The 13,359-nt window shown below is 44.3% G+C and overlaps 1 protein-coding gene across 1 annotated transcript in view; it reads right to left on the bottom strand.

Moving 5' to 3' along the window:
- LOC146184149 (valine--tRNA ligase, mitochondrial-like) overlaps positions 1-13,359 on the bottom strand; it is a 139,212-nt gene that overhangs the window by 38,890 nt on the left and 86,963 nt on the right. The window contains exons 17-21 of the mRNA XM_084609298.1: positions 13,216-13,335; positions 10,670-10,774; positions 6,026-6,185; positions 5,305-5,441; positions 1,988-2,143 (exon numbers count right to left, since the gene is read on the bottom strand). Coding sequence (XP_084465424.1) covers positions 1,988-2,143; positions 5,305-5,441; positions 6,026-6,185; positions 10,670-10,774; positions 13,216-13,335 — 678 coding nt within the window. The remainder of the gene's footprint in view (positions 1-1,987; positions 2,144-5,304; positions 5,442-6,025; positions 6,186-10,669; positions 10,775-13,215; positions 13,336-13,359) is intronic.

Genomic DNA, 13,359 nt, shown 5'->3' on the forward strand with positions numbered 1-13,359 from the left:
ACGATATGCAGGCAGTGTGTAGTGCTCAAGGTTGCGGTCGCAGTTCACGAGTTCGTATTATTCGTAGTGGCGCGGGAAATTGTTCGAACCATCCGAAATTTTGCACATTGTACACAATGCAATCTGGCAAGGGAATTTCGTGAATTTGTATCATCCCGAAATTCGTATCAACCGGATTCATATCACCAAGATTATACTGTACTAGGCCTTGCATAAAATTGTGCATTGATGGCTACCAAAAGCTGACACGAAGCGGCCGTTGTGCACTTCTGGGTTGGAAAACAGAATGAAGTACACTATGCAGCTTTTTAACACTTTCCTGTCTGTGCTTATTCCCATCGATAGCCCGCTATCATGGTTTTGCGATTCAAATTTTCCCAGTTTCAAAGCGCTTCTTGACAAAAGGTGTCATCCAGTGGGAGATAGAGGAACCTTTCTTTCAGTTTTGGTTTCGGTTTTATTTTTTCCCGTCCAGATGGTCTCCGGAGTCAGGTGATCGGCGCTTCTGCTGCGCAGAAAGTACTCGTTTCAGCAGAAGCTGACGCATCGGAAAGCTCATTTTTGGATGCGAACAGCAGCTGTGATTACTCGAAAGATGAATTCAGCTCTTCAGACTTTAGCAATGACAGCGAAACTACGTCAAACCGACCCAGAACGTCGACAGCCATGCTCCGATGAGTGTTGCGTCCCCCCCTGAAAATTTCCACTTTAGCTGTGCACTGATCAGAAGAGATCACTGTTCTGAAGGTCACAACTGTTATCTGCATGGTGACAACATCTTTTGGGTAGTATTATTTGCTGCCGGCAGCGCAGCAGAGAGTCGTGTTTTCCGCTAGAGGACAGCCGGGGGTTGACCTCGACTACCGCTTTCTTTCCTAACTCAGCGAATACTGTATACAGAAAGCTAGGATTTGCTGCAATGTTGCATTGGTCCCTGTTGTAATTAACATATATTTTGAAAAACTTTTTTTATAATTTGTGTCAACAAACTTTGATGCTTTTGTGCATTTTTTTTAACTACAATTTTTTGCTGATAGTTCTTTTCTTGATCCCTTACTGATCAAATATGTTGATTGTTACTAATACCATTGTGAAGAGGAATTCCTCCTCTACAATTTGATATAGACACTCCTGTACCATAAGTTTGTTAAAGGAAAAAAAAATATTAATGACACCACCCAAAAACCACCCCTTTTCCCGGGGACAGGAAAGTGTTAATTGTCATGCCACACTGCAGTTAGAAATTAGCTGCAGACCTGACTCGGAAGCAATCCTTTCATTTCAGATTGCTACGATAAAAGACACAGTATGTATGGAAGGGGCCCAGTTTGCGGAGGCTAGTGAAATGGCAAAGTTGCGGCTCAGATGCGCTATAAAGTTGTGTTTTGTGACGACTGCTATGACTATTCTCAATTTGGCATTTAGAATCACGCATCTTAGATCACACAGAAAAAAAAAAAAAGTGTGCAACAGAAACAGCGGGCTCGAAGACCACCTGTGCAAACACACTGTGTACAGTGCAGCCTGTACACTGGGATATCTAATGTCGTGGTTTCGTTTTCGTGCTTTCGTATCGTGATAGCATTTCAGTCCATCACAGAAGGGGCTTGCAGTCCAGCAAAACCATTATGTGAGGCTAAAGCTTGACCCTGCTCGTTACCCATCCGATAATAGACTACTGTCAATACTCTAGCAAGAAGGTATATCTGGACATCTCATAATGTTTCCTGAAGGCATTCAAGTAAGCTCACTTGCCATATGAGATAGTCAAACTGTGATATTAGTCTTTTTCTTTTTCTCTCAATGGAATTGTTATTTGAAGTAATGTAAACAGGTATTAGTCTGCAAAATAAAATCAACTGCAATGATTCCCCCTGCCTTTTTTACACCTGGTAGCCCTTAGAGATATAGTGAATTATGCTGATGATGAGTGAGTACAAAATTTGTATTAGTTATATCAGGAAGCACCAGTGTGCTTCTGTCTTACCAAGTACACGTCGCACAGCTGTTGGACCACAAAGGACTGGATGGCCGCAACAAAATGATGCAAAGCCCCACTTGACAAGCACTCGTTGCATGTGCTGACACAGCACGACAGGCAGCTCAGGAGCCAGAGATCCACCACACTGAGGTCTGACCGGATCTGCAGTGGCAAATTTACTACTCAGTTTGGCTTTGTTGTCTAGCAGACCCCATATGTTTATCTTTCAGCATTCTTTTTCAGTACTGAACAACATTGTGCACAAAACAACAAAATGTCTGGCCTCGGCCAATCGCCCTTGTGGGTATGCGCCGTTTTTATGAGGGCAACAACAACAACTCCATCCCCACCCCCTCACATATGCTGCCTGAATGCGATGCCATTGCAATACCACAAAACACCAATATCACGTCACCATTAACCCCGTTGGACACAATTCACGCAGCAGTTTTGCAGCCACTTTCGGAGTGAATGTGACATCTCTTTTTAAGCATCAACTAAATATCATAAAACTTCCGACTAAATTATTTATTTATTTATTTAGTACATACTGCAGGCCGTGAGGCCCAAGCAGGAGTGGATTACAAACAAGTTATTACGAGTGAGCAATAATACCAAGATGCGAACAGAACAAAGCACAAACAGCGGTAAATGAAAAAGATAATGGCACAGCATAACCAAAGCTAAACATGGTCATAAATCAGGTCAAGAGACTGTAGGCAGGTAGCTGGCAAGTTATTCCAATCACTGATGGTCTGCGGAAAGAAAGAGTGTTGAAATAACCTAGTCTTAGCAAAGTACGGGGTAAGAGAAAGGGGGTGAGAGTGTCGGGTTTGTCTGGTGTTCGATACTAGCAGGTACGGTGAAGAATCTATTCCAAGTTTATGGTTAAACAATAAGTATAAAAATTTCAGTCGAAGGAATTTTCGCCGGGATTGAAGGGTAGGTATTGAATTCGATTGCATCAGTGTAGAGACAGAGATTGTTCGACAGTACTGCGAAAACATGAAACGGACGGCTTTCCTTTGGATCCGCTCTAGAGCGTTTATGTTGGTGACAGTATACGGGTCCCATACAATACAGGCATACTCTAATTTAGTCCTTATAAAAGTTTCGTATGCTAATCTTTTAACTTTGAGAGGGGCATCCTTTAGCTTATGGCGCAACAAGCAAAGTTTTCGAAATGCAGACGAGCAAGTGTTAGAGATATGAGTGTTCCAGTTTAAGTTGCTTGTTAATGTCACACCAAGATATTTAAATTCGTTAACTTCAGCTATTAGACCTGAATCCAAAGAAAAAGAGTATTTTAACGGATTATGTTTTCTTGTAACACGTAGTAACACCGTCTTTTCCGAGTTTAGTTTCATTCCCCATTTACAACACCATGTGAATATGTTGTTAAGGGTCATGTTTAGTGCTACCTGGTCGTCAACTGACCGGATCTCATTAAAAATAATGCAGTCATCAGCATACATGCGGATCTGCACAGGCTCATATTGGCATTAATGCTATTACAGTGGAATTCACTTATAATGGTACCGAGAAAACGGGAAAATCCGATCGTTATAACAGATTATCGTTATATCTGGACCACCGAAAAAAATAAAGAAAAAAAGCTAAAGAGCACACATGCATTTTCCCGTGCATGCACCTACTTGCCAGCGATGATTCAATCGGATAGAACAAAGCTGGTCACTAAAGAACACTCAACACTTTATTGCTGTATATATAAAAATAACTTATTCTCGTTTAAAGAAGTTGGAAATCCGTGCTTGCTTAAGCAGCAGCTGAAGCTTGATTATTTCAGTATGCATAGTCTCCAGTTGTGCGTACATGTGCGGCAGTCCTGTAGCATGGATAAAGCCTATCAGCGACTGGATGGACTGTAAGGCACTTCGTGAAGACATTGGAGCTGGCGTGGTGGTGTCACTGCCATCGTTGTCCATGGTGCAGTCATCGTCATCACTATTTTCACAATAATGCGATAGTGGCGATGGCGATAAGGCCGCACCCTTCGCATGGCGGTCGCCAACGGTCTGGCGGCCAAGCAAGCGCTCCCCTTCTCCCCACCTTCTCTACCCAGCGATTGCGATGATGATGGCGCACTTTTCGTGTCATTCTCTTCAAATAATTTTATTTTTTTCGCAAACATTCATACGAAATTTCCTAGTAAATATTTTCCAGGCGGTCAAAATTCTATCGCTGTATTCGATATGTTGCTGATAATCGTATCATTATATGTGGTTTATTTTTACACAGGGACAATGGGAAAACTGATAAATCTAAATAATTTGATGGTTATAACCGATACATCGTTACATCTGGTATGGTTATAAGTGGATTCCACAGTATAGTATTCAAATTTATTCTTGATAGCATTTAGCATTTTTATTGATCTGGTGCCAACAAGAAACCAATCACACTTCAGATTCAAATGCACTACTTTCATGACAGAACAGAGATACTGTACACAAGCTCAACCTTTATGTTTCAAAATATGTGATCCCCATGGGAGCCAATCAGGCAGGCAAGATGATAGCTAATGGCAGGCTGAAAGCCACTAGTATGTGTTTGCAATGCTAAAACTGCGGGCATGCTTGGGCCACACTGATGGCTGTTGGGGTTCCTTGAAGCAAAAAAGCTTGAGAACTCCAGCTTGCAAACTTTTCTCCTATTCCACCTTTTAGTTTCATTCTAGAGAAATACCCTCTTCAACTCTTAGTTACCATATTATACACTCCGACGCACTAGGCATCATTAGGTTCCAGGCCTGCTTCTGTAAGGAATGCTGTCAGTGCCATAAAAAGCAACAGTGGCAATAGTCAGAACTACCTCCAATCTGTCTGACATCTACTGGCAGACATGTGAGAGTGCATTATTCTTAGAATCACTTCATTTGTAGTCTCAATAAACACATGGAGACTAAGCACTAGGCTGGTGGCTGACAGTGCAAGAAAACTACATCTCATGCTCTACAAGTTTTTTTCAAAAGCCATCGTTATGCAGTTTGCACAATTCGTCCATTGGTCTTTTGAAATGTGTTGAGAAAAGGCAGCTTCTCTGATTCTCTGACGCAACCTCAGATGGTGCACAGCAGTTATAAGGCAGCAGATTTCTGAGCCAGGTTTTGTTTGTGAAGCCACGAATTGGAACAAACCGGATCAAAGAGCTGTCTATACTAGCCAACTGTTACAAGCAAGCAGCATGACAGTTATGTAAAAGCCAGATATACTAAACACGCAAACCACTCCAAAGTTGTTCCAATGTGCCTAAACAGCGTAAAACTTAGTAGGCAAGGAGGCAGCTGCTCTACTTGATCATACCTCAGAGAGGGGAGCGAAGCGCGGTGTCTTGCCCAGCTTCTCAGCTGCCGACAGAAAGAAACGTGTTGCCTGCCAGAACTTGTTGCAGAAGTGGAGCCAGTAGATGGCATCTTTCATCTGGAAGTTGACGTTGCTTGCTGCACGTGAGAACAGACCAAGCTAGAAGTCATTTGCACATGCTGCTGCCACAACCACATTCAAGCTGACAGGGTGCATCAAAATCTACACGCAAACTAGTTGCCCAGACGAGGCCCATGCAATTTTCTCCACCCAAGCAAGTGGATGCATTCTGACACCGCAATGCTTCAATGCATGACCAAGAACAGCACACTATGCAAGCCAGTTTTAAAGCTTAATCTCCACCTTTCCGACACCATAGTTTTATCCTGGGCACCTCGCTGCATTGGGCCACTATACCTGCAGCTCTTCGTGTATCATTTTTAAAACAACTTCTTTTTTTTTTTTTTTGTTTTGTTTTGTTTTTAATGGCATTGAGTACACAGGTGCTGAGGGGCAGTACAAAAGCTGCACAGACGGCTTGGCAGTGTGCACAGCTCCCTATATTTAGCTCAAACACAACAAACAAGAGTCGTAAAGCACATAGTTATTACTAGAATATATTTGGGTAGCTAGCAATGACAAAATAAAAAATAAAAGCCTCAAACTGTTTTTTATGAAAAGTGGATGAATTGTGGATTCTGATGGCACTGCTTGACTGCACCTTTGACGTCGTACGACAGCAGGGCCAGGCGCAGTGCATCACTGCCACACTTGGTCACGCCCTCGGGGAATGTGCGCCGCTGACTCTGCAGCGCCACCTGCAGCTCGTCCTTGCCAATGTAGCCCAGTTGGTACAGCTCGTTGGTCGTCCTCTCCATGTCCTGCAAGAAGCACCCCCATGATTTGCATGGCACACACGAACCGCAAGGCAACACTTCGTGCCATTTTGGCTCCTCAGAGGCAGCAACTGACACTGCCAAATGTGATTCCTTGCCTGGAACCCCCCAGTCTCCGAAGAAGCAGCCCTTCTAAACGGAGGAGGCTGAACATTCTCCACTTACACTTTTACTTACTTAAAATTTTTTAGCAATTCTCTGACATCCCTGACAGTGTTTGCAAAGAAATTGATGAAACTGCGAAAGATCTTAACTGTTACTTGTGCCTGAGCGAGCTGGCACGGATACATTGATGATCTATGAATATTTACAGTACACATGTATTACAAAGCATCCAACAAAAATAAGAGGAAGGCTACAACGAAAGTGCTACAGGCTGCTATACTGTGGCCACGTTGGTGTGGCAGTGCTGCTGTCACATGTCTCAGCTTCAATGTCAACTAGAAAAATGGTGCAGCAGTGCAAGCAGCTGAGTGTCAGAGCAGTACTGTGGGGTGTCATGATTGCACGATAGGCTATGCTATAGTGGCTGTAGGGGGAAGTGACGGGCGAGGATATGCGCGCCTTGGTCAGATGAACGCGAACCACGATGAAAATTCGAAGAGCCGCTAGAGGCGCTGCAATGCAGCTGGTGTGCCACGGCATGACATGCAGTCAGGCCAGGCGCAGCTGCTTTCACTTGCTGTCGCATTCATGTGGGTTGTGTTTCCCTCCATGTCTCTTTTCTCGCTGGCATTTTTACTTAATAGAGAGATATACAGTGGAATCTCGATTATACGCCCCCCGATCATGCAACAACCCACATTTTATGAAATATTTGCGCTGCCCCGGTAAAATCCCCATAGAGATAATGCAGCAAAAACCTTGATTATACGACATAATTTTAGACGGACCTCACTTCGTACGACAGCTGGTTGGTACTGTCTGTCAAAAAAAAAAAGGCCTTCTGCAGGTGCACAGGTGCACTGCAGCCAGTCGATAACACGTGTGCGCTATTCCACCTATCAAGATATGCACCCGAACCGTTCCAGACGGCAACCGCAGCCTCAACGGCCATTTTATTTTGTTTGTTTGTCGTTGGATACCAGCAACCAGCCCTCTAGCAGCATTTATGTTAGTATATATATATATATATATATATATATATATATATATATATATATATATATATATATATAAAAAAGCTATCAGTTTCGGACACTGAAAGTAAAGGACACTTTGCAGGTCCATAATGCATAACATAATGCAACATTTATTAAGAAGGAAGAGGGAAGTAAATTTTAGGCCTGCCAAACTTTATTTCTGAGATACAAAACTGTTACTGCTCAACCACCCTGGAGGCTGGATCATTCTGCTCGGCGCTGCTGGTAACCCACTCATGCCGATTACCCGAATGTGATTTGCGTCTTTCGAAACAAAATAGTTTAGTTACGGAATTTTTAGCTGTGATTGAATGATGTGGTTCACCATGCCGCAAAGTCGAAAACCACTAACCCTCGGAGATAAGCTCCGAATTATCGAAGAAACCGAAAAGGACAGGTGCAACAAAGGGCAGCATCGATCGCGACTTCAACATTGCGGAGTCGTCGTTGAAAACTACAAAAAAGAAAGCACTTTACTAAATGCAAGTAAATTTGGCATCAAAAGGAAAGCCGTGAAGGAAGGAAAGTTTGCCGTCACGGAGGCAACTGTTGTGGAATGGTTGTGGCAGGCACGCAGCTCTGGGATTCCTGTTGACGGCACTTCGCTTGCATGTGCGACGATATTGGCGATCTGCTGGCAGGCGTCGCAGCGCTTGAAAGAAAACTAATGCGTCGAAGCTGAGCAACGGCGTAGAAGAAAATTACAGACTTTTTAAAACGGCAATAAAAATTTTTTGTTTTAAACAAATGCCTGATTTTTCTTTGTTAATTTAATTAGTGTTGGTTGCCACAGGCTTTCCTTTCAAAGCACTCATTCGTCACAAGGCCGCGCACCACTGCCGGTATTCTTTGATTTTCGATTATACGACGCCCGGGTTATACGACGGTACTGCGTGGTCCCCTGAAAGTCGTATAATCAAGGTTCCACTGTAGTATTATTCGGAAAGAGCTTGTCATGGGGTCAGAAGCACGAATGAGCATTGCACCGGGGTACAAAAGTGGATGCAGATCCTGTAAATTGAAGGCATCCCTTTTTCGAGCACCGATCGAAGCAGCGCGTTGAAAATTATGGGCTCAAAATATCAAGAGGGATGTCCTAGCCCTGGTCAGTTCCTGGTAAAAGTAAATTGCTCGAGCTTTTATAACCAAGCCCGCCCCCCCTAGGTCCGGGAACTGCTAAGGAGAACTCGTTAATGCATTACTTGAGCCACCAGGGCCCTAGCGTGACTACACTGTTGGCATGTGTGAAATTATCAAGGACATGCTAGAGGTTGGCAATGTTGATGGCGCTGCAACTTCATTAAATCTTGTCTTAGCAGCGACCACAACAGCTATGTAGTTGAATTGAGTGACAGTCGGCTTATACACTACATGGCCGTATACGTTACCAGAAAATTCAGAAGCAAATATGCTTGTGAGCAATGTGCCTCGACCTTGACTATCAGCAAAGAGGTGGCTGACCAAGATATCAATAGTGCCTTCACTCAGCATTTCGACAAAGGAGGCCTTTTATACCCAGGTAGTAAGCTCGCCAACTTGTCTCAGTGCTAGAGGAAGCCTTCTACTCAACTTTACGCTTTCAGCATTTATGATCTTATGCAGTTTTTGAGCACTGTACACCTGGAGCAAGTTAGTTGTCAGGCGCATTGTAAAGAGCTCACAGCAAAAATTATCCAGTTCTGTGATCACGAAGCTGCATTTTTCACAGTCACTGAACGTTGAAAGACAAAGCACTGCAAAGGGAGCGCCAAAAGCCCCAAAGCTCAGAAGGGTTAAATAGGGCGGCCTACTTTTCCATGCTGTTGCTTGAAATTAACGTTTACTGTTTGTTCTCTTGATTCTACACCTGTGGAGACCTTCTTTATTTGTTATACTCTACACTTCAATCTATTTTGAAACCACGCAAGATGTGGTGCTACCTTGCTGACAGTGGAAACTAAACCGCAAGTAACATTCGAGGACCATCCAAACTTCTGAAGTCGAAACAAAAAATGATGGGGGATATTTCAGCTCCGCCTTTAAGGGTATGACGTGATATCATAGACTGCCCACCGAAATATAAAACCCTGCTTTAACCAAGCCGTATGAAGGTGCCAACTTGGCCTAGGGGGAATGTGAATGCAAGCGTCCAGGCAGGCTGATTCAGATATAACCTCACACATAGAAGGAGCGGCCAGAGGTGCCTGCCAAGCTTAATGTAAGGCAACCCTACAGCCTACGCTCAGTCAGTGTGCGACCATATCGACAGCTAGTGTCAGCTATGCTCTTGAATTTTCACTCACAACGCTAACAGTGGCGGATGACGCCGTCCGCTGTTTCGGTGAACAAACGTTATAGCATTAAAACGTAACTGTACATGCAGAATACACGAATATGATTTAGCTGACCGAAAGCAAAGCAGCTAGGTGAAAATATAGAACCCTGCCCACACCGGTGCGAAACACGCCGCCGCCAACACAGGTGCGTCCTGTAGTGTCACCTGTCGTCGCCATCGCTACTCTGAGCAGCCCTTCATCCCTGGCCGTCACACTACTCCCTACAGCCAACATAGCTAGCCTTCTTTGTCACACACAAAGTTGTTACTTCCGTATTTGACACTCTTTGCCTCTAACTTGGCTCCTGCTTCTCCTTCTACACCCCATCCAAACATCCCTTTCCACCTGTGCAAGTTGCAACCCAAAGCCAACAAATGGCTTGCGTGTTAAAGTGGCATGTGGAAGATCACAAAGCCCCGCACTGACTGGTCGTTGGGTTGTGTAACGTCACGAAGCCACATGACATGGCTGAATTGGCCAGCGCTTCCAACCCTGGCTTCACCTTGAGATATAGGAGGGTGAGATTAGAAGGCAGCTGTCCAGGTCCCTTGGGCCCCAGGTTATACAAGCTGTCCCTAGCCCATGCAGGCACGTTTGTACAGGCTGATTAAAGCGTTGCATTATATCTATATTGAATGGTCTATCATATAATGAAGTATTTTATGACAGTAAGCTGATGACCATGTGTGGCACAATAGAGGTACAGATTAAAAGATTACTGAGCAAGGAAATATTACAGTGCATGTATGCGAACGAGGATCCACAAGGGGAGCCAGTGAGTGGGAGTCATTGAAGCTGTTGCGTCACACCCTTAAGGTGGAGCTTAAGAGACCCCCCAGTCTTTTCCTACTTTCCTTTCTTTGTTCACAGGTTTTCATTTTCACTGGTCTAATCCTACTGTAATTAGGGGCATGAGCTGGGGAACCCTTCTTAAATTTTCCTTTTTATAACTTCCTGGCACACTCCATGCAACTGGTTAGCAAACACTGAAATTAAGAGGATGAGACCTGACCTGCAGGGACTTTCCGTCTATAATGTCCAGAGGGTCGAGGACATTGCCCAAGGATTTGGACATCTTTCGCCCTTCCGAGTCCCGGATCATGCCGTGCAGCAGCACCTGTATGCACCGAAAATGCGCAAAGTTGCGTCACTTCAGGGAGCAGTCCGGCAAGCAAGATATGCGAAATCACTTCTTCAGGGCAAGCCTGCAGTGTCCGCACTTTGAAACGTTCTGATGCTCCTCAATAAACAGCTCAATGAACTCAACAAAGGTGAGAGACAATTCAGGAAAACCGGGCAAATTAACGTGTGCCGACATAACTGAGTGTTTAATAGCAGAAATGAGAGATATACATATATACACACACAGAAGCAAACAGACTATCACAGGAACAATAAAAAAAAAAAATAAAAAAAATACAACAGCAGAAGATGGGTCTTGAAACATCCCAGGTGTAGACCGTTACAACAGTCACTTGCAGTTCACTCAAGCAGGGTTGCTTCTTTACACTACATGACTTTGCCATGGCACCAAAAAACAATTCCGGCTTAAAAAAAAAAAAAAAGAAGAAGAAGAAGAAGAGGTATGCACCTACAGACACAGCTCTACTTTCTGCAATGCTCCTATGCTGTATACACTTAACAGGCAATTGTTGAGTGGTGCACAAAATTACAAAATTTGTTGAAAGATAGCCCCACAATGCACAGTACTGCATGCTATGCATCATACCTATACTCCATCTTGCAAGTTGTTTGCAGAAGTGTGAAACCAACTGCCCTCTAGTCCAATCAAGGCTACAAGAGCACAGTCTCTCCAATACATGACCAGTGTTGAGCTACTTCTCAAACAAATATTGCAGTAACTGGAAAGATAGTTCTGCCATTTCCCTCGCAAAGTACAACGAGCACTTCATTCAGTGGTGAAGAAAGTCCACATGGACGCAGCACTGCGGAGGCCTGATCCGAAGTACTGCGCTGCCATTCACAAAAAAACGTGGTGTCCATCCAGTCAGCTAATATCAACTGCTTCTTTTTCTTTCCCATTGATGGAGTCACAGAATGACGAGTGTGCAGGAATAAACTTACGCAGCACTGTGCCAATCTAACTGACTCGGATTACTGTAGGTCCAAAGTTCTGAAAACCACTTGTGGGATGAGGTATAACAATTTTCACAGAATTGTGAATTAGCAGCTGCACCCCCCTTTTTTTTTCTTTATATGATAGTACAGTGTTTGCGAATGTCAGCAATAGTTAGGGATGTGTGAATATCCTGAACAGTTTTTCAATAGTATTTGCCATCCGATGTAATTTGATTCGCACCACACTAACTATTATAACTACCTGCGAGTAGTTCGAATTATGGAAGTGCAGTTCGCGAACCTCTTGAACATTCAGAAATTGTGAACTTCTAGCTGATCTAAACAGACAGCGAAACCCCGCGACAATTCCAAACAGCAGTATCTTGCACTTGTCATTTTGAACAAAGAAACGATTGCCTGCGCGGGTAATAACCATCAAGAGCCATCGCCGCACAGGCACACTGCACTCGCAGGTCGAAAAACAATGCCTTGTCACGATGCAGTCGACAACTAGCTGTGAGCCTAACTGATACCAACCAACTAGCTTTAGATTATCATATGCACATGCACGGGAGCGACCTTACTGGTGGAAGAGGGCATAAAGGGGCAAAGTTGCAGCCCCCGTGCGTAACTGCAGCTGTTTCAAGGCGAATGCTTAGGTCGTTCTCAAAATTCACCAGCACCTAAAAGTTACGTGTTTTACGGACCCAGATGTCAAGAAAAAAATGCACCAGAGAAGCTTCAGGCTCGAACACAGCTCGCGCAACCACACGCACGCATTGGGGTGCCTATAGGCCTGGTTTCGTTTTCGTGTCTTTGTGGTTCACAGAGTGGTTGGATGGTTGAAGACTACCTTTGGCTCGCGGTCCAATGAAGTCGACACATGAGGGATAAGCGGGCTATCTGTCACCATGAATGCTGAGTTCAGGCGGCACTCCATAACTGATTCTTTGTCTTCAGGCAGCATGGCAGAAAGTGGAAGAAATGGTTCCCCTAGCATTGTTGCTCAGTCAGGTTGCTGCTCTTCAGTTGAATTCGCGAGCCATCTTGCTTCGTTTTGCCAGTGGTCCTGCCACACCTTTGTAGTGCAGGCAATATCATGACAAGGTTTTTTTTTCCTTTATCTATGTGGGGCTTGAACAGAGTGGTACATTGTCGGCATGCTTGTGCCATGAGTCGCAAGGCGTCTTCAAACATTTGAAGCAGCCGTTTTTGTGGCATGTTGCCTAAAGTATTGATTTCAAAACATTTGCAGTGACGGCGGGACCGCAAGTGTGCCTAGCAAATGCTGAAACGCCTCCTTGTGCAGTGGCATCACCACACTAAGAACTCCCACAGAAATGAAAAGTGAGGAACTTCTACCCGGATCACAAAATGCATGGATTATAAAGTGGCATCATGACATCCCCCGAAAGTTGTGCAACAGGGGTTCTCTACAGTATGCAGCAATGGGGAAAGAAACCCTGCAAACATACCCACCTTGGTGAACGGCAGCTGTCCGGTGAGTTCCTTGCCAAGCATTACCATGCGTGCCACCCAGAAAAACAGAATGTCCTGCCCAGTTTCCATCAAGGACAGAGGGTAGAAACGGTGCACGCACTGCAAGTGGGCAAGAGCATCCGT

This window comes from Amblyomma maculatum, chromosome 7, assembly GCF_055883805.1.
Source record: "Amblyomma maculatum isolate TAMU_Amacu chromosome 7, ASM5588380v1, whole genome shotgun sequence".
NCBI lineage: Eukaryota > Metazoa > Arthropoda > Arachnida > Ixodida > Ixodidae > Amblyomma > Amblyomma maculatum.